The sequence below is a fragment of the Bos javanicus genome, chromosome 3 (assembly GCF_032452875.1).
Source record: "Bos javanicus breed banteng chromosome 3, ARS-OSU_banteng_1.0, whole genome shotgun sequence".
In the NCBI taxonomy this organism is placed as follows: domain Eukaryota; kingdom Metazoa; phylum Chordata; class Mammalia; order Artiodactyla; family Bovidae; genus Bos; species Bos javanicus.
The window spans coordinates 34972309-34992815 of NC_083870.1; the positions used below are offsets into that span (position 1 = coordinate 34972309).

The 20507-nt window shown below is 41.6% G+C and overlaps 1 protein-coding gene and 1 pseudogene across 2 annotated transcripts in view; both read right to left on the minus strand.

Annotated features, from left to right (window-relative positions):
- FNDC7 (fibronectin type III domain containing 7) overlaps positions 1–19280 on the minus strand; it is a 33634-nt gene extending 14354 nt beyond the window's left edge. For both annotated transcript variants that reach the window (XM_061410996.1, XM_061410997.1), the window contains exons 1-8: positions 18491–19280; positions 17963–17981; positions 13646–13900; positions 12400–12660; positions 8173–8430; positions 5535–5789; positions 3795–4052; positions 2845–3099 (exon numbers count right to left, since the gene is read on the minus strand). In XM_061410996.1, the coding sequence (XP_061266980.1) occupies positions 2845–3099; positions 3795–4052; positions 5535–5789; positions 8173–8430; positions 12400–12660; positions 13646–13900; positions 17963–17981; positions 18491–18787 (1858 nt within the window). In that variant the 5' untranslated portion in view covers positions 18788–19280. The remainder of the gene's footprint in view (positions 1–2844; positions 3100–3794; positions 4053–5534; positions 5790–8172; positions 8431–12399; positions 12661–13645; positions 13901–17962; positions 17982–18490) is intronic.
- Positions 6907–8005, minus strand: LOC133244188 (heterogeneous nuclear ribonucleoprotein A1-like; annotated as a pseudogene).
- Positions 19281–20507: the final 1227 nt, after the last annotated feature.

The window sequence follows — 20507 nt, forward strand, 5'->3', positions numbered from 1 at the left end:
ATCAATTCTTCTGCACTCAGCTTTCTTTATAAGCCAACTCTCACATCCATACATGACTACTGGAAAAATCATAGCTTTGACTAGACAGACCTTTGTTGGCAAAGTAATGTTTCTGCTTTTTAATATGCTGTCTAGGTTGGTCATAGCTCTTCTTCCAAGGAACAAGAGTCTTCTAATTTCATGCCTGCAGTCACCATCTGCAGTGATTTTGGAGCCCCCCAAAATAAAGTCTGTCACTGTTTCCATCCCATCTGTTTGCCATGAAGTGAAGGGACTGGATGCCATGGTCTTAGTTTTATGAATATTGAGTTTTAAGCCAACTTTTTCACTCTCCTCTTTCACTTCCATCAAGAGGCTCTTTAGTCCTTCACTTTCTGCCATAAGGGTGGTGTCATCTGCGTATATGAGGTAATTGATATTTCTCCCGGCAATCTTGATTCCAGACTGTGCTTCATCCAGCCCGGCATTTTGTGTGATGTACTCTGCATATAAGCTAAAAAAGCAGAGTGGCAATATACAGCCTTGACATACTCCTTTTCCGATTTGTAACCCAGTCTATTGTTCCATGTCCATTTCTAACTGTTGCTTCTTGACCTGCATACAGATTTCTCAGGAGGCAGGTCAGGTAGTCTGGTATTTCCTATCTCTTGAAGAATTTTCCACAGTTTGTTGTGATTCACATATTCAAAGGCTTTGGCATAGTCAATAAAGCAGAAGTAGATGTTTTTCTGAAACTCTCTTGCTTTTTTGATGATCCAACAGATGTTGGCAATTTGATCTCTGGTTCCTCTGTCTTTTCTAAATCCAGCTTGAACATCTGGAAATTCTCAGTTCACGTACTGTTAAAGCCTGGCTTGGAGAATTTTGAGCATTATTTTGCTAGCATGTGAGATGAGTGCGATTGTGTGGTAGTTTGAACATTCTTTGGCATTTCCTTTCTTTGGGATTGGAATGAAAACTAACCTTTTCCAGTCCCGTGGAATCTCAGTCACTGCTGAGATTTCCAAATTTGCTGGCATATTGAGTGCAGCACTTTCACAGCATCATCATGAGCATCTGTAATTCCATCACTTCCACTAGCTTTGTTCATAGTGATGCTTCCTAAGGCTCAATTGACTTCACATTGCAGGAAGTCTGGCTCTAGGTGAATGATCACATGATTGCGGTTATCTGGGTCTTGAAGATCTTTTTTGTACAGTTCTTCTGTGTATTCTTGCCACCTCTTCTTAGTATCTTCTGCTTCTGTTAGGTTCATACCATTTCTGTCCTTTATTGTGCCCATCTTTGCATGAAATGTTCCCTTGGTATCTCTAATTTTCTTGAAGAGATTTCTAGTCTTTCCCATTCTATTGTTTTCCTCTGTTTCCTTGCATTGATCACTGAGGAAGTCTTTCTTCTCTCTCCTTGCTATTCTTTGGAACTCTGCATTCAAATGGGTATATATTTCCTTTTCTCCTTTGCCTTTCACTTCTCTTTTCTCAGCTATTTGTAAGGCCTCCTCAGACAACCATTTTGCCTTTTTGCATTGTGATATAAAACACATCATAGTTGATATAAAACCTTATAACATGGTTTATATAAAAGCTTAAAATATTCTTAGCCACCTAAGAGTACCACAATCAATTCTCAACTCTTCAAAGATCCATTATACAGCATATAGGATATCTGAAACCTTCCTGCATATTTGGCATTGTCCCTATTGGCCTTTTATGTTTCAACTTATCTGCTCCAAAGTGCCATCTATCGTTATATATAAGAGAAAATAAGACCCAAAGGCTTTAAGTAATTTGCTATATTTCATTCACTCAAATGTTATCAAGTAATAACAGCTTTCTTTTATCCAGCTCCTACCATGCAAGCAGGCACTATGCTAAGTGCTTTGCAGCATAAAAAATGTAATATTCACAACCACCCATTGAAGCCATTATCCTCTTCTACCAATTAGGAAACTGAAACTCAGAAAACCTTTTTAAGAGAAAGATTTGAAAGGCTGAACCAAAGAAATAAATGATAAGCCAGCTCATTTGGTCACTTGTTAGATGCTTTGGTAGATTGTGTCATGGGGGAATATGAAGTCAAAGAAATGTTTTTGCAGAGTCAGTGGATTCCTCCTTTGATGTTGGTGTATGAATACATTAGAGCCTTCAGATGATATTTATATGGAACCTGTGTTGCAAGTTTCCTAAGACTGGGGCTCTTTGAAAGGCTTCTCTGAGATTAATGTATTTCTACCACACTTAGGGTAAATCAAGTGATAAAGTTCATATCCTAAAACAATTCCTAACGACCCCACTGGAACTAAGGTTCAAGCTGCAGTTGCTACATACCATTTCTTTCTTTTTTTAAGTTATTTTTTATTGGAGTATAGTTGTTTTACAATGTTATGTTAGTTTCTACTCTTCTGCAAAGTGGATCAGCCATACATATACACATATCCCCTCCATTTTGGACTTCCTTCCCATTCAGGTTCCCACAGCGCATTAAGTAGAGTTCCCTGACCTACACAGGAGGTTCTCATTAGTTGTCTATTTCATACTTAGTATCAGTAGTATATATGTCAGTCCCAATCTCCCAATTCCTCTCACTCATTTCCCCTTTCCCCCTTGGTATCTATACATTTTTTCTCTACGTCTGTGTCTCTGTTTGGGCTTTGCAAATAAGATCATTATACTATTTTTCTAGATTCCTCATGTAAATGATATTATACAATATTTACTTTTTTCTTTCTGACTTCGCTCTGTATGAACCCTCTAGGTCCATCCATGCCTCTTCAAATGACCCAATTTCATTCCTTTTTCTGGCTGACTAATATTCCATTGCATTCCATTGTATGTAGTTACATACCTGTCTCTAGAGGCACACTGTAGCTGGGCAGGCTCCGTCCTGCGGGTGTTTCAGCCACAGCAGTGACAGAGAACACTGAGCCACAGGGCAAGCCCCCCAGGATGCAGGACTCTCCGGTGCTGCTGCACTGGTGCAGCCCTTTCTCTCCCTGGGCAGTCACCGTGTAAGTGGCCTCATCATTAGTGGATTGCCAGCGCACATTAATCATGGAAAAGTCATCCTTTGAAATGTTTTTGATTTCAGGACTGCAAGGAGCTAAGAGATTTTAGATTATGAACTGAAACAGAGTCAAGAAATATCACACGTGGCATTTGGTCTAAAACTTGTTTTCTCCCCTAAATGAGATGATTACTTTCAACCATACCTTGTGCTCAGGCCAAATTCCTAGGGCCTTTGTGTGGAAACCTTGCTGACATTGACAGATGGTATTAGATTCCCATAGTGTTGGGCTAACTGGAAAATGTTAAGGAGCCATTTGAACTCCAAAAGCAAAAGTAATTAAGACAAACATTTGCACCTTCACGGTGTGACTATAGGCAGGTGCCCCAAGGCTGCTGCTGCTGCCGCTAAGTTGCTTCAGTCGTGTCCAATTCTGTGCGATCCCATAGACGGCAGCCCACCAGGCTCCTCCGCCCATGGGATTTTCCAGGCAAGAGTACTAGAGTGGGTTGCCATTGCCTTCTCTGGCCCCAAAGTTAGGAGGATGTGAATGGCTGAGGTAATCACCAGCCAATCCTTCCACTCTCCCCAGGGTTTCCTGTTTCTTGCTGTCCTCTTTCCCTCTTCCACCTTCTCTTCTGCCTCTCCTTAGTAAGAGGGGCTCTCAGGATCCCTACCAAGAGTCATTAGTGGCAGTTAACCTTTTTACCATACTTGCTGAATGCCTTTCCTGAGGGACATAGAGGTGAGCCATCCAGACGTCGGTGAACAAAATCCTTGTTGTATCATACCTGTGGTTATGAATTGGGAAGTACATGACGTATTGCTGCCCCGGACTTCGCTGAAGGAATATACCGTGATGTTGTACTTGGTGTCACACTCTAGAGCAGAAAGCGTGCAAGCCGGAGCCGTGTCATTACACTCAACCACATTGAACCCATCCACAGCCTTTGTTTCATAAAGTTCGGCACCTCGGACGGGAGACCAGACAATCTTGACTCTGTCACTGGACACCAGCACAGGGTTAATGTCACTAGGACAACAGGGAGCTGCAAGCAGGAGTAGAGAGAAGGACGTCAGTACAGGAGCCATGCTGTCAGAGGGGCATTGAGTCCCGGCGTCTCCGTGCCCAGGAGTCTCTGCAGTCACTGTAAGAGTCTCCTACAGGTCTGCCCAACAGTGATCCTGGCCTGACACCCACTACATAGAGGATAGCTTCTCTCTGCATGACATTCAAGGTTATAATAAGCGCTACCCTGTCAACACATCCAGCTGCTCCCCACACCCCCTGCCTCACCTGACTCCTTAATTCTCCACCCAATGTGCATGTTTTTTCCCGTGTTTCAGAGACTGTGTCCCTTCTACTGGAATGTGGGACCCTTCTCCTGACAAAATCATATTTAGTCTAACTTCTAGATCCTGTCAGTCTTTCCAGACTCTAAACTAGATAAAACTAAGGGGTGGAGGAGAGGAGGAAGCCTTGCATTAGTACATTTTAGAAGAGCCCTACATTACTTCATGGACAAATTGTGACAAATGTCTAACTCATATGGGGTTTCTCTGGAATGCTCTTGCTCCACCAACATTCCATTCATCCTTAAAGATCCAGTTCAAAACCACTCCCTCTGGAAGGCCCTTGAGACCTTATTGATGGCCTCTGACTCCAAATTCCAAAGGCACCAATTATTTGATTCCCTCATCTGGATAAAAATGTATGTAATCCAGCTATAATTGTTATTTATATAGTTGTATTACTGTATTCTTATTTGTACATATAGTTAATTTTAAGTCTCTCACTCCATTCATTCTTTAAAAATCGAGCATCTCCCATATGCCAGTCACACTATGATATGCATTCAGGATGAAAAGATGAATGAGATATAATCCCTGCCCTGTAGAAGGCCCAAGTCTAGTGCAGGAGAATAATAGTAACAGCAATAAAGCTGCTAATAAAAATATTTGCACTGTACTTTTCTTATGTATAAAGACCCTTTCACATTCATGTACTCCTGATTATTTGTCCCATTTTGCAGTCGTGGATACTAAGGGACTTAACAAGGTAGACATCATTATTTCCACTTTACAAATGAGTTAGTGGTCAAGTTAGGACTCAAGCCCAGGTGTCCTACTCCAGAACTCTCTACACCATGAGGCATCTTTGCCATTGCACCTCTGTCTTCTGGGCTTAGAGAAAGAGTGAACTCTGAGACCTAAGGTTTGCCTCCCCTTCAGCATCCAGAACAGGGATGAACAATGAGTAGATCTGGATGGAGGGTTCAATTTTTCAGAGCAAGCTTGAATAGCAACAATCTTTCCTTTCTTCTTACTCCTAAACCTTGTTTTCTTGTTAAGGTTGAGTCCACTTAGTCCAAATTCCCCAGGAAAGAACGTGAAAGAAGAGATTCACTTTCCATTCTTGGACTTAGAATGACTCCCAAATAGTCGAAGTCAAGGAGTACAATGAGTGGTCCATTCTGCGACTGAATTTAGTGAACTCAGAACTCCCTTTACAAGCATCAAGCGCAACTCACCTGTGGTATAATTAAACACATCACCCAAAGGACTCTGCCCTGCCTTGTTATAGGCAAAAACACTAATAAAGTAAGTGAAGCCACACTCAGATAAGAAATTGCACTGGGTGAGGGAAGTGTTGCAATGTACTTCCAAGCCATCATCACTCTTCACGAAGGCCACGTAGTAATCACCCAGATCTACATTGGACCAAGCTACGGACAGGTGGCCAGGAGGATCTTCTTGGATCGCCACTCTTCCAGGTGCACAAGCAACTAGAAAATGATAAATAAAAAGGAGTCTGAGAGTACTACAAGAGATTTTCTTTGTGGCTTTGCATAGTAGCTGTTCACTAAATGTTAGTTCACATTCTCAAAACACACAAATATTTCTAAATTGAAGTGTAGACTCCCACATATGTATGTCTTTATCTCTTTGATAAGAATGAAAGAGGGCAGATATCTAAACACATATTCCAAACTATAGACATTCCCTGTTTATCTTAAAGAATAGCTCCTACCAGGCCTAGGTCTGTGAAGCATGATGTAAATAAGGGGCCGCACAGTTAGGGTTGTGATCAAACTGGATCTTAGAATATTTACAACTTTACAAATGCAAAAGAAAATAGACTGATTAGTGAAAGATTTGGAAGAGGAAACAGGCCTCTTAATTTTCAAAGTGCTTTTTCCAAAGCACAAGATCTCGTTTCACTATCAACATTACTCAGACTCATCAGAATGTTCAACTCTATGCTTTCATTTATTTTTTTTTGAGGGTATTAAATCTTTTATTGATTACACATGATAATGGATGATACACAAGCTTCATTCCCATCTATAACTTTATCTGGTACCATAATTCAATTTAGATATATTGCATAGGATGTGCCAACAATCATTAATAACCAAAAAATAAATAAAAAAAGCTCCATGACTTTGCATGGGTGACCCTTTTAATGGTGAACTCCAGGTCACAACACAGTAACTGTCAGTTCAACTACACCAAGGTTCTGAAGATAACAGCTTCTCCACCAAGCAGGTTGTAAATAAATTTCAAATGGAACCTGGCATCACCCTGAAGGAATTCTAACTTCACACTGTTGGGGTAGTTAACCAAAATGGCTTCAGAGTAGACTAACTTTACACAGCACATTAAAAAAAAAAAAAAAGACATTTATTCAGCATCATGATCAGACTATTACATTTAGCAATCAACAGCATGGGTGCAAAAAAAAAAATCTACATTAAAACCCTTTGTTGGAATGCTTTACACTTTCCACAGAACAGAAACTAAAATAACCTGTTATACAATTAGTCACAAGTACAGTCCTTGAGTTTTTTGCCCATACACATGAGTATTGTCTAAAACATGTCTTCTTTGTAGCAGCTAGGCCCTGCCACCACTGTGCTTGGCTGAGTTCACAAATCTGTTGTAACCTGTAGCTTCCCTGTCACTTCTCTGGCTCTCCTCTCCTGCTAAGCTTTGTTTCCTGGCAGTAATTAAAACCTTCTGCCACTGCCATAGCTACTGCTGCTGCTGGAGCCACCATAGCCACCTTGGTTTTGTGGTGTGGCAAAGTATTGGCCTCCACCACCACAGGGGCCAGAACTTCTGCCTCCAAAGTCTCCTCCTTTCATGGGTCCAAAATTTGAAGATTGATTGTTGTAATTGCCAAAATCATTGTAGCTTCCGCCACCTCCAAAATTGCTTCCGTCATTACCAAAACCATTATATCCATTCCCACTGCCACCATATCCACCACCACCACGGCTGCCACCAAAGCCACCTCGAACACTGAAGTTTCCTCCACGATCAAAGTTGTCATTCCCACCAAAACCACCTCCACGACCACCACCAAAGTTTCCAGAACCACTTCGACCTCTCTGGCTGGATGAAGCACTAGCCATCTCTTGCTTAGACAGGGCTTTTCTCACTTCACAGTTGTGGCCATTCACAGTGTGGTATTTCTGAATGACAATCTTGTCTACGGAGTCATGGTCATCAAAGGTTACAAAAGCAAAGCCTCTCTTTTTGCCACTGCCTCAGTCAGTCATGATTTCAATTACTTCAATTTTCCCGTACTGTTCAAAATAATCTCTCAGGTGATGTTCTTCAGTGTCTTCTTTAATGCCACCAACAAAAATCTTTTTCACAGTTAAGTGGGCACCAGGTCTTTGAGAATCTTCTCTTGAGACGGCCCTCTTTGGTTCCACAACTCTTCCGTCCACCTTGTGTGGCCTTGCATTCATGGCTGCATCCACCTCCTCCACCGTGGCGTATGTGACAAACCTGAAGCCTCTGGAGCGCTTGGTGTTTGGATCCCTCATTACCACACAGTCTGTGAGCGTTCCCCATTGCTCAAAATGGCTCCTCAGACTCTCATCGGTTGTTTCAAAGCTCAATCCTCCAATGAAGAGCTTCCGCAGCTGTTCGGGCTCTTTGGGAGACTCTGATTTAGACATGATGGCAGAGGAGGCGGGGAAGACTTCAACGATGCTTTCTCGGCGGGGTCCACGGGCCTATGCTTTCATTTAGAGTAGGCTTTTGCTTTCATTTGTTCTAGAGCATTCTGGAACATTGTCATGTAATTATTTGTTTCCCTAAGGTCAGCCACTTGGGCTTGCCAGCCCCACAGTGATCTCGCTCCTGTTTACTTACCAGTTTTCAAAGTCACTGCTGAAGTCGATCTGCTAGATCCGGCATCATTACTTGCTGAAACTGAAATCAGGTACTTGGTTCCACACTGGAGAGAGTAGATGATGCAGGAACTGAAAGTTGTACTGCAGCTCAGCCTAGAAGAGTCACTCAAAGCCATCACGGTATAGTTGAAAGCTCCTTCTGTCGGTGCCCACGAAACAGACGCCTTCAGAGCACCACTATCAAAAGAGACTTGAATGTTTGCAGGAGTACCTGGACCTACATTTTTGAGAAACAATTGATATTTTGCAGTAGACTCAAGAACCCAAGTAAGATTTGGCCTAGCAATATTGTGGAGCTTAGAGGATGAAGTACTCCAGTAACAGGATAATTGCAAGTATACAAAGCATGAAACTGGGATTCAGGGTACCTGAGAACTGGTAATATATCCACCATTGACTATGCAAACTCGTAACTAGCTATGACTTTGCCAGGTTATTTAATCTTTCTGTTATTTATTTTTTTAATGTGTAAAATTGATCTAATATCAGTCCCTAGCACATATAAGTGCTGAATAAACATATTTTGAGTTTTTTGCAATTAATTTATTTGGCTATGCCAGGTCTTAGCTGTGGTGTTTGGGATCTAGTTCCCTGACTGGGGATCGAACCTGGCCCCCCTGCATTGGGAACATGGAGTCTTAGCCACTGGACCACCAGGGAAGTCTCAATCAACATATTTTGAATATGTGAATGAGTAAACACAATCTGATAAGTGATTGAAGTAATTAAATGAAATTATAAATACGACAGGCTAGGAGAACCAAGTGGGTATGTCATTAAGATGTAGATAAAGCATTCTATTATAGATTGATAAAGTTAGATTAGCTTCAGCAGCATTTCTTCTTTACTTTTGATACATGCTAAGACATGTAAGAGCTTTTAGGTACCTGTTGTTAAAAGAAAAGCAGACTTCCTTTCATTCTAAACCAAAGGGAAGGAAGGAAAGTGTCAAGTGTGATGGCCACACAGGAAGTCAGTTTTTTTATTGTCTCCAGAACAATTTCCTCTACGTTCTTAAAAGTAGGCCTTCCTTTCCTCAGGGTCGTCCTCTTAAAAAAAAAAAGCTTGAGGAGTGTTCTCCTGGGCTGGGAAGGAGAAAAGTTGGCCTCAGTTCTCTGGAATCTGTGCTATAATAAGGCCCACCTCACAGACCTTCAGTTCAGTTCAGTTGCTCAGTCATGCCCAACTCTTTGCAACCCCATGGACTGCAGCACGCCAGGCCTCCCTGTCCATCACCAACTCCTGGAGTTTACTCAGACTCTTGTCCATTGAGTCGGTGATGCCATCCAACCATCTCATCCACAAACCTTAGAGAACAGCTTATGTGCAGAGACTAGCACCCTTCAGACACATATGGTGGGGTTGGCGGTATGGGGTTAAACAGGAAAGGCTCTGTGTGAGGAAACTGGGACTCAGCTCGTCCTCTGCAAGGCAGATACGAGCCATGTTTCTCCTGTAGGCCATCTTGACAGGCCCCTTCTTCTGCTATACAGTCAACTCATTTGCAGAGGCAGATCTACTCTGGGGTAATGCTGGGCCCAAGGCTGGTAGTGGTCATCTGCAGTATTTCAGGACAATCTGATTTTCCCACGTGGGGCACGGGAAGCACCAAAAAGACATGTGTCTAAGTCTTCATCCCTAGTACTCCAGAATGTGATCTCATTCGGAAATAAGTTCCTAGCAAATGTAATCAGTTGAGATCATTAGGTTGATCCTAACCCAATATGACTGATAACCTTATAAGAGAAATTTTGGGACGTCCCTGGTGGTCCAGTGGTTGAGAGTCCACCTGCCAATGTGAGGGGAAACAGGTTTGATCTCTGGACTGGGGAGACTCCACATGCTGTGGAGCAACTAAGCCTAAGCGCCACAACTACTGAAGCCCGTGTGCTCTAGAGCCCGTGCTCCACAATAAGAGAAGCCACTTATGTGAGAAAGAGCCCACACTCTGTAGCAGACAACAGCCCCCACTTGCCACAACCGAAAAAAAAAGCCTGCATGAAGCAACAAAGACCCAGAGCAACCAAAAATAAATAAATAGATAATTTTTTTTTTTAAGATAAAATCTGGACACAGACATACACATACAGGGAGAATGCCATGTGAACACAAAGACAACCATCTACAAGCCAAGGAGAATGGCCTGAATTTCCTCACAGTCCTCAGAAGGAACCAATCCTGCCAATTCCTTGATTTCAGACTCCTATGCACTCCAGAGCCATGAGATAATAAACTTCTGTATCACCTAGTTTGTGGTACTTTGTTGTGGCAGTCCTAGCAAACTAATACAGAGTCTAGGTCTAAAGTATCTAAAACTTTTAAAACATAGGGAAACAAGTGAAGAGGAAGGCTTTGAGAGACCAGTCACCTTTAGGAGATGGCTCTCCCTGTTCCCCAGCCTGAAGTAGATGCTCCCCTGTGCCACCCCGTGCCTGTTAGTTAGTGTTAGTCACTCAGTCATGTCCGACTCTCTGCTACCCCATGGACTACAGCCCACCAAGCACCTCTATCCATGGAATTTCCCAGGCAAGAATACTGGAGTGGGTTGTCATTCCCTTCTCAAGGGAATCTTCCCAACCCAGGGGTCGAACCCAGGTCTTCTGCATTGCAGCCAGATTCTTTACCATCTGAGCCAACAAGGGAAGCCCCCCTGTGCCTGTGCATCTTTCCATCAAAGAACCTGTTATCCAGAAATGTAACCATTGATTTACACATTGGCCCCTCCTGGGACACAATTCTTTGGGTGTAGAAATCATGCCTTTTTTGATTTTGTATGTTCATCAGCTAACGATGCCCAGCATATAGCAGGCCCTCAATAAATGTCTATGGAAGGAAAGAATGAGTGAATGCCTCGGAAGAGGCCCAGGGAGACTGGTTTATCATAGACATCCTAACTCACCAGGGCCATCATGAATCACCTTAGGGTCACCTTGTTATAATTTCTCCCTAGAGAAGTATTATAAAAGGCAAACCCTTCTCCCTACATTTCAGCCTTGGCTCATAGACAAGGCAACTTTCACTGCCCCCCAAACTTAGGCATTGTTGGAGAGGACATTTCTGTTTTCTTTCCGCCTTTTCCTTGGACATCCTCAAGAGATGAAAGAGTTAATCTGATTGGTGAGTCTGGCATCTATTAGGCTTCATTGTGGACTTCCCTGGTGGCTCAGTGATAAAGAATCCATCTGTCAACGCAGGAAATGAGGGTTCAATCCCTGGGTCGGAAAGACCCCCTAGAGGAGGAAACAGCAACTCACTCTAGTATTCTTGCCTGGGAAGTCCCATGGACAGTAGTATTCTTGCCTGAGAAGTCCCATGGACAGAGGAGATTGGATGGGCTACAGTTCATGAGGTTGCAAAAGAGTCAGACATGACTTGGAGACTCAACAACAGGCTTTATTGTCAGAGGATGGCTCACTCTGCCTCAAGAGAAGGAAAAATCTGCCCCCTTCCCTCTCTCTCCCTCTTATTCTTTGGGCTCATAGCTGCAGCTCAATTTGGGCTTCCAGTTATCATGCAGTCGGAGGCCCTGGTTGGGTCTCCCTGGGATAGTGATGGTAAGAACACACACCGTGCTCCAGCTTCTCGGGTTACAGCTGGAGGAGAGGTAGTGGGAAGCCCTGTGTTGGCCTCAGGCCTGTGGTGAGGGCTTGGGAAATATGTCTGAAATATCAATTCTCACCACATCAGGAAGTTTAAAATTCTCATCATAACAGGAAGTTTATTTTGCTTGCTGCTATGTCTCTAGGGTAATACCACCTCAAAATTTGGACACACTCATTAAATGTCTGCTGAATAAATCCTTGTTCGGCCCAATTCTTTTTGTCTATACTCTTGGTCTAAACCTAGGAAGGGATGAGAGGTAACTGGACAACCTAACAAGAATTGTTTCCTGCTGTGTGATATTGAACATGTATGCTGAATCAGCTACGGGGCAGTGGGGGTGAGGCAGACATGGGGTTACCACGCTCTGTGTACTCTGAGCAGCATTTCTTTACACATGCAGAGAACATTGAAACTACTTGGGGGGAACTGCCAACGCACTATAAATAAGCTCATAATAAGTTTAAATATCTGCTGCCAGCTGCTCTGTACTTATCACTTATCGCTGCTCTCAGTGGCTGCAGTGCACAGCCCTTATCATTAATCAAAAAGGAGAAAGTCTGGAGCTGAGCTGAGAAGTCCTTACTTGTTCTCTGATTGCAGGTGGAGTCATCCCCAGGGGTTCCATTGGCATTCCATGCATAGGCCTTTATGGTGTAGAGAGTCCCGGAGTCTAAACTGGTGAATGTCAAGGAGGTGTTGGTGGTATTCTCTTTCCATATTCTACCCAAGCCATTAGCTTGCATAATGGACACAGAGAATCCAATGGCCATATATACAGCTTCCCACTGCACAAGAATAGAGTCTGAACTTGGAGAGCTTACTTGTAGAATAGGTGCCGCCAGTACTGCAAAGACAAAAACATGTCCATTTGCATTATGAAAGTGAGATCAAGGATAATTCAAATTTAGGAATAGAAAATTTGAGCTTGATTATCCATATTATGAAAAAATTATTTGCTTTGCAATAGGATTCATGTCAGAGTTGTTATAATTGTTATTTAAATGTGTATTAATTCCAGATGACTCAGCAGATGACTCAGAGTGGCAGGTGGCGCTAGTGGTAGAGAACCTGCCTGCCAACGCAGGAGACATAAGAGACGTAGGTTCAATCCCTGGGTTGGAAAGATCTCCTGGAGGAGGATATGGCAACCCATTCCAGTATTCTTGTGTGGAGAATCCCATGGACAGAGGATCCTGGCAGGCTACAGTCCACAGGGTCACAAAGAGTCAGACACGACTGAAGAGACTTAGCACCCACACACAGCAGAGGAATGGGAATAGAAATTCTAATATTAGGCATACCTTCAACTGGAAGTTGGTAAGAAATTAGATAAAACCTCTTAATCATAAAATAAATTAATAAAAGAAATGACAATTTATACTACTTTAATGTGCACACAACCTTTCAGAAGTATGCCAAGGTATAACTTCATCAAACCAATGTAAGTCATGCTGATGATAAACTTGAACGGGTTTTATTTAAAATAAGTCAAAGAACAGCAAAATCACTTCTACGTGTTTATCATACCCCACGGTCTTCATAGATAACCGAGGTTAAAAACAGAAATCCCTTTTTCAGAGATTTTAAAGCAGGGATGCTTTTAACAATGCCCAAAAATGGGTTTTATTTTCCAAAGCATCTGGAATTTAAATACCACCTCCTCCACAGTTATTTGAATTTAAAAAAAAAGTGTCACTTGGTGGCTTTCACTTCTGGGCCCTGAATCATCAGCACTCACAAGACAAAGAATTACATCATGCATTTGCAGCGTTAGTACAATTGATTCAGGTCACAAGCAATTGCTCAGTAGAGGATGAGCATCGAGCTACCTGTCTTTGCCTGTTTTGGAGGTGATGCTTGGCTTCTCCCCGCAGGACTGATGGATCTGATGGTGATCTGGTACAAGGTTGCAGCTTTCAGGCCAGTCACAGTGCCTGGGGAATTGGCCACCACGGTCTCAACGACAGTGTTCCCGTCTTTGGCCGTGAGGAGGTAACTGGTGGCCCCTGGCACTGTAGCCCATTCCACAGTGATACTGTTGCTGATTTTTGAATAAGCCTGATCAATAGTGGGTATTTCGGGAGCTAAAAGAAATTTTGAAGATGTACATTAGTTAGAGTACCTATAAGGATTACTTCTTTCATCATCTTACTCTTCAAACTAAGTCATTCTCATGCCATCCTTCAGACATAAACTTTGCCCTTATTTTCCCGATCAAGAAAAAAAAAAGAAAGATGGGAAAAAAAAAAAAAAGAGGGTAAAGCTACTACTTTTCAGAAGAGAGTCAGAAAGCTCAAAGTTCCCATTCAGGAATGGGATTTCAAAGAGGTTTTCCCCAGTTGCTTCTTTTTGTACTTTTAAAACAGTTAAGTAAGAATGGGGAATAATTTTGAGAAAGAACCCTGAGGGGAGGGAGAGAGTAAAGGAGAGACTTCACTCTGGAGGATTCTACTCCAACTTGTGAATCCCCAGCCTGCTTTGTCCCTAATCTTGCCTCCCTGCCCCACAGCTGTGCTCCACTGCCTTCAGTGATGGTCCACCTCCATCCCCCATCCCGCCACAGCTTTGACTTCCTTTCATGCACTTTGCACACTTCCCAAGTGGTATTTCACCTAATGGAAAAGGAGGGAGAATCGGGTTGTTTCATAATTGCTCCATTGTACTGTTTTAGTACTATCAGAATGTAACAATTTTAAGATTCTTCTATATAAAATATTAAAAATTAAACATTATTCTCTCCTTCTCTATCAAAATATCTGCCCCAGAATAAGAATGAGTTGCTGTGGTCCCTCCTCACCTGGACCTGGCCATGGTTTGCCAGGAGGCGATGAATGCTTATGTTATGAGTTTACACTAGGCATTCCTATACTTTGGGAATGGGGTAGGAGATACAACATGGCAATCAGATTGATTACTCTGCAAAACTCCGCGGACACAAAAATGCTCTAGGTGTAGGAGGTCCAAGTGGAAGAAAAGGTCAAACCGAAATTGCTGGGTTTTATGTTTAATGAACTGCAATTGTGGGCTTCCCTGGTAAAGAATCTGCTTGCCAGTGCAGGAGATGCAGGTTCGATCCCTGATCCAGGAAAATTCCCTGGAGAAGGAAATGGCAACTCACTTCAATATTCATGCCTGGGAAATCCTACGGACAGAGGAGGCTGGCAGGCTACCGTCCATGGGGTCGCAAAAGAATCCAACACAACTTAGCAACTAAACAACAACAACAACTGCATTTGCTGGGTAAGATCACTGTATGCCAAATTCAAAACTAAAGGGCAAAACAAAACTCTAGGGCAAAGAGGAGAAGGAGTAAATACAGTGTGAATGTGTGATTTGCCAGTATCAACTCCCTCCAGCAGACCCCCACCTGCCAAATCGCCTTGTGCATGACACAGACAACCTTCTCTTTCTGTCCCCAAGGCCAAGAGAGCTGGCTTTGGCAGCATCTCAGAAATAACCATGCTGCAAGAATGGACAAAGAGTCCACTGTGCACTGGCCAGACATTCCTTGAACATCACCCAGGACTGTCTCCTTCACCATCAAAAGAAAACTCTGATGGCTTATATATCCTGGGGAAAAGTTGCAGGGATTCATCTTAGCCATTTGCCAGCAGAAACTGACTCTGTAGGAAGCGCCTATGTCCCCGCCCCCCTGCAGGACAGAAAGCCCCCCAGGGGTCTCACATTCAATCCTCCTACACACTCATCCCTTTTCTGCGCCCCAGTTACTTGTCCTTGGCTAGTCCTTGGCCTTCTTTCCTCTGACTTTGTGGTATCTCTCAACCTCTGCTTCTTCCTTTGACCCCATTATTCATCTTATCTCCTGTTAGCCAGTCCTGCTCATTGCAATGGACTGATTTCCTGGACAACTGACAACCAAACCAGACGTTGTTGTGACAGTGCCTTCATGGAGTGGTTCATTTGAAAGGCATCTAAAAGGCTGGCATAACACAGACTATCTCCCCACAGGCCTGTCAAGGAGTCTGAGGACTCCACAAACTTTGTCCTATTGAATTAATCTGGGAGGGGCACAGTTGCCCAGCATAGTAGTACATAAAGCCAGTATCATGAAACACAGAGTTTCATGGCAAGAAAACAGAAAAGGATTTAGATTCCAGAATGCTAGGTTGGAGCCTTGGCTCTGCCATTTGCTTCTGTCTGTGAATGTGTACTGGAGAGGAGTATGGCAACCCACTCCAGTATTCTTGCCTGGAGAATCCCATGGACATAGGAGCCTGGCAGGCTACAGTCCACAAGGTCGCAAAGAGTCGGACACGACTGAAGCAACTGAGCATACATGCATCAACATGTACAAGTGACTTCACCTCTTCCAGTCTCAGTTTTCTGTCTTGAATATACAGAATACTAATAATTCCTACATCTTTGAGTTTACTTTGAAATGTAAAATGTCTGCATCTTAAGATAGTAAAGATTAAGTGAAATAGTGAATGTAAGGGCACATTGAAAGGGAGGGAGGGTTAGTGTGTGTGTGTGTGTATGAACCAGGGCTAGCAAATTTTGGGTTTGGAAAAGCCAGGCCTCATGGTACTGCCATGGGGGTGGGGGTTGCTACCAGAGGAGGTGGGATTCTGGAGGGTCTGGGATAGGCACAGGCTGGAGAGACAGAGTGCTTGTTTACACATGGCATCTAGAGCAGCATCTGACCAGTAATGGCAACAAAAAAAGATCAACATCACTGTACTATGTTTCCCTTAAAAGATATGAGATTGAGTAGGACGTGTAAGTCTCCATAAATTAGCAGTGGTTCTTCACTCTTCCTTAGTTCTATATTTGGCCCACTTACTGCATTGATGAAAGAGAAAAATTTATTCCCTAGATTTGCAATCAACCAAAAGTGAAACCCTTTGAGTCTCAGCATTTGTGCATTCTACCAACTCAGAGATCTAAATTATCCCAGCTGGCCCCAGGGATCAGACACAGATAAGTAGCTGATGCCAAGAGCCCAGAGAAAATCAAAATACACACACACCAAATGAAATTTCCTATGCAGTATCAATAAAACACTTTGCATCTGTTGAAAAGACAGGATGAATCAGTTGACAGCATCATCAGTATCTCAGCCTGTCCCATTCCTTCTCTCAAATAGTGTGGAGAGTGGGGTTGAAAAGGGGCCCATTTTGAGGGCTCATTGTGTCTGGGTGTTCTGGGAGGACCCTCTAAGAGACAGCAGAGCTAGATTTCATCCATTTAAAGGCCACTTATTATTTTAAAAATTACTTCGTGTATATGGCCAAATAGTTCTTCTCACAGCTTCCTAGTCAGCACTGTAGGTGTCTTAACAATAAGTAAGAATAAAGCATGGCATAATAATTTTAAAAAACCTATTTTATAAGCACAGATTTTTATGGCTCAGTCATAAATCTCTATCACATATTTTAATTGCTTTATTTATACTTCCTTTTCTGTGGAATGAACAAAATAACAAATAAAAACTGTTCTTACTTGTACTGAATTGCTAAGAGAGTTTATTTGTGATATAATTGATATAATATGGTTTCTTCAGATAATCTAAATCTCTGAACATAAATTTCCATTCTAGGGACTTAAATTTCTAGAATGTATGAGCCAGGAGAAGCCCGTAGAGAAATAATCCTTGCCTTCAGTCATTTATTCAAGAAAAATGGTGATAAAATCGTCTAAAAGAAAGAATTTTTCTAGCTCTGGGTTATCATTATCTATATTTTATGGATGCAATATTAGAGGTATAAAATCTTTTTTACTAAAGTAGAGAATCTTGAAATTTTGATCAAAACTGTTTCTAGCTCTCTCCTCTAATTCCTTAGAAGACAAATAAGAAAACTTATATAAATTAGGCTCTTCACTATAATTTTTTTTCTTTGACTGGAATGATAATCATTGCAATATTTTCCTAATGGGTAACTATGTCTGAGAAAAATCTATGACTGCATGACTCTATACAGCTCAAGATGAATATCTTATGAGGATGTATCTTTAAAGTTTGATCAATGTATTTGTCTTACCAGTTACACTCACAATATGAGTACTCAAAAAATGTTGAATATTTTTCTTGGTATAGCCTTTCTATTTTAGGGCAGTATAAGAATTAATAGTGGAAATGAAAATGAAATATGGGTAGGGTAAACTTGCATTTCAGGGAATGTTACCTGTTTTTGTTGAAGCAACCTGAAAAGAAAAGTTTAGAAAGTTAGAACTATAAAGAAAAACACCATTTGAGGAAATATAAAACCTAAATCAGAGCAGTAATACACTTAGAACAACATGTTTATACATAATGTGAGCAATCTTCCAATCCATACACAGTAGCGATTTGCACAAACTATTTCCCCAATACTAAAATCTACCAGAAAGCAATCCTAAACAGAATTGAGAGGCTGGAGGCAGATCGTATTTCTATTTCATTTTTCTTCCTGAATCTGCCTACTGATTAATTCAGTAACTGCTGACAGATTTTTTAGAAACCTTTGTCTTTAAAACATAATGATATTCTTGTTTTCTTTTACTAGTAAATTGCATTAAATTTTAAACACACAAACATATACAATCTTGGTATAGTCCCAAAGTATCTTGATTTCTATTTCTCCACCCCCAAAGCCTTCAAAAAAAGAGAAAGATATTGAATGTATCTTTCCCCCCCCTAAATAGTTGCAGGTAGGTCAGAATGGTGAACTCACCATTTTAAGGCAGATAAGACTGAAGCCAACCACAGATAAAAATTTCACCCGTGCACCAGCCATCCTGTTGGACTGAGCACTCACATGGCACACAACGAAGTGGGCAAGGTCCTCCTTGGTCTCCAGGTGGGCAGCACTTCTGGTTGCTGGGATGTGGGGCTGCAAGGCTGGAAACAGACCCTGGGAAGTAGCTCCTCCCCTTCTGTGTGGAGCTGACCTGTAACTAGGGGCACCTGGAGACTGGCAGGTACAGGTATTGCAAAGGCTGAAAAAAAGAAGAGAGTGGAAGTAAGCCATGCCAAGCGGGCCAAAAGGCTACTGTAACTGGGTGTAGAATGCTCTCCTTTTCTATTCAAATTTTTTTCTAAATAAAAATTTAACAAAGCTGTATAGAAATTATTGACATAGTGGAATGACTATTTTAAACTTGGGGATTCTGACCAGTTTTAATTTCTTCTTTGTCACCTTTATTTGTTATTCTTTCTGTTGTTTCAATGCAAAGTGATCAGTTCTGCTGTGGGCTGGTCCTGGGGGAACTGGGGAGATGTTGTTTACGGGTACAAACTAAAAACTAGTAGAAAAATATATTTGGGGGATTTAACATGCAACATAGTGATTATATTAATAGTTAATGATATAATATTTATAAATCTCAAAGTTGCTAAGAGACCAAATTTTAACTGTTCCCAACACAAAAAAGAAATACTTATGTGATGTGATAGAGGTGTTAGATAATGCTACTGCAGTAATCATACAATATGTAAATGTATCAAACTAACACTTGTACACTTCAAACTTATGTCTCAAACTTGACAGTGTTATACATCAATTATATGTTTAAAGAAAGAAAGAGAGAGACAGAAAGGAAAAGAAAGGACAGGAGCATGTCCCTACACTGAGAAAGACAGTGGGAGGTCCTTGATGAGCACATTAAATTCATTCATCCCAGCACTGCCCTGACATTCTAGTACCTTTTAGATTCAGGGCCATCTTTCTAGTTCAGATCCTTACTAATAATTAGCATTCAATCTAAGCACTATAATATTAATTCTAACAATAAACAAGGATGTAAATGAGTAATAAACATTGTTAACTGACTTGTATGAAATCATACTAGTATTAAATGGTAGAGCTTGGACTAAAACTCATCAATCTGACTCCACTTCCAACCAAAATGGGATAAAAGGAACTGATTTTACCCTCTCTGACTTCAAGACTTATTATACATCTATAGTAATTAAGACAAGACTAATTATAAGGATTGGTATCAAGATAGATAAGTAGATCAATAGAGCAGAATAGACTTCAAAAATAGACCAATATATATGTGACAATTGATTTTCAAAAAGGTGTAAAGGCAATCTAATGGGGAAGAGTCTTTTCAACAAATGATGCTGAGGGAATTCCGTGGCAGTCCAGGGGCTTCCATGGTGGTTCAGATGGTAAAAAATCTGCCTGCAAAGCAGGAGACTTGGGTTTGATCCCTGGGTTGGGAAGATCCCCTGGAGAAGGGAATGGCTACTCACACTCCAGTATTCTTGCCTAGAGAATCCATGGACAGAGAAGTCTGGTGGACTACAGTTCATGGGGTTGCAAAGAGTCAGACATGACTGAGTGACCAAGCACACACACACCAGTGGTTAGGGTTCCACACTTCCACTGCAGGGGACATGAGTTCAATCCCTGGTCGAGGAACTAAGATTCCCAAACAGAGCTGTGCAGCCAAAAAAAATGAAAAAAACAAAAACAAAAACCCAAAAACAAATGATGCTGAAAAAAATTGGACAACCATATGCTAAAAGCATAAACATTAATCCATACCTCACACCATATAAAAATTAATTCAAAGTGGAGTATAGTCCTAAACATAACATCTAAAAATATAAAACTTCTTTTAGAAAAAAAAAAGAAGAAAATCTTTGTGACATTAGGTTAGATAAAGATTTCTTTGATATAATACTGAAAGCATGATCCATTGCAAAAATTTGATAAATTGGACTTCAACAATATGAAGAAT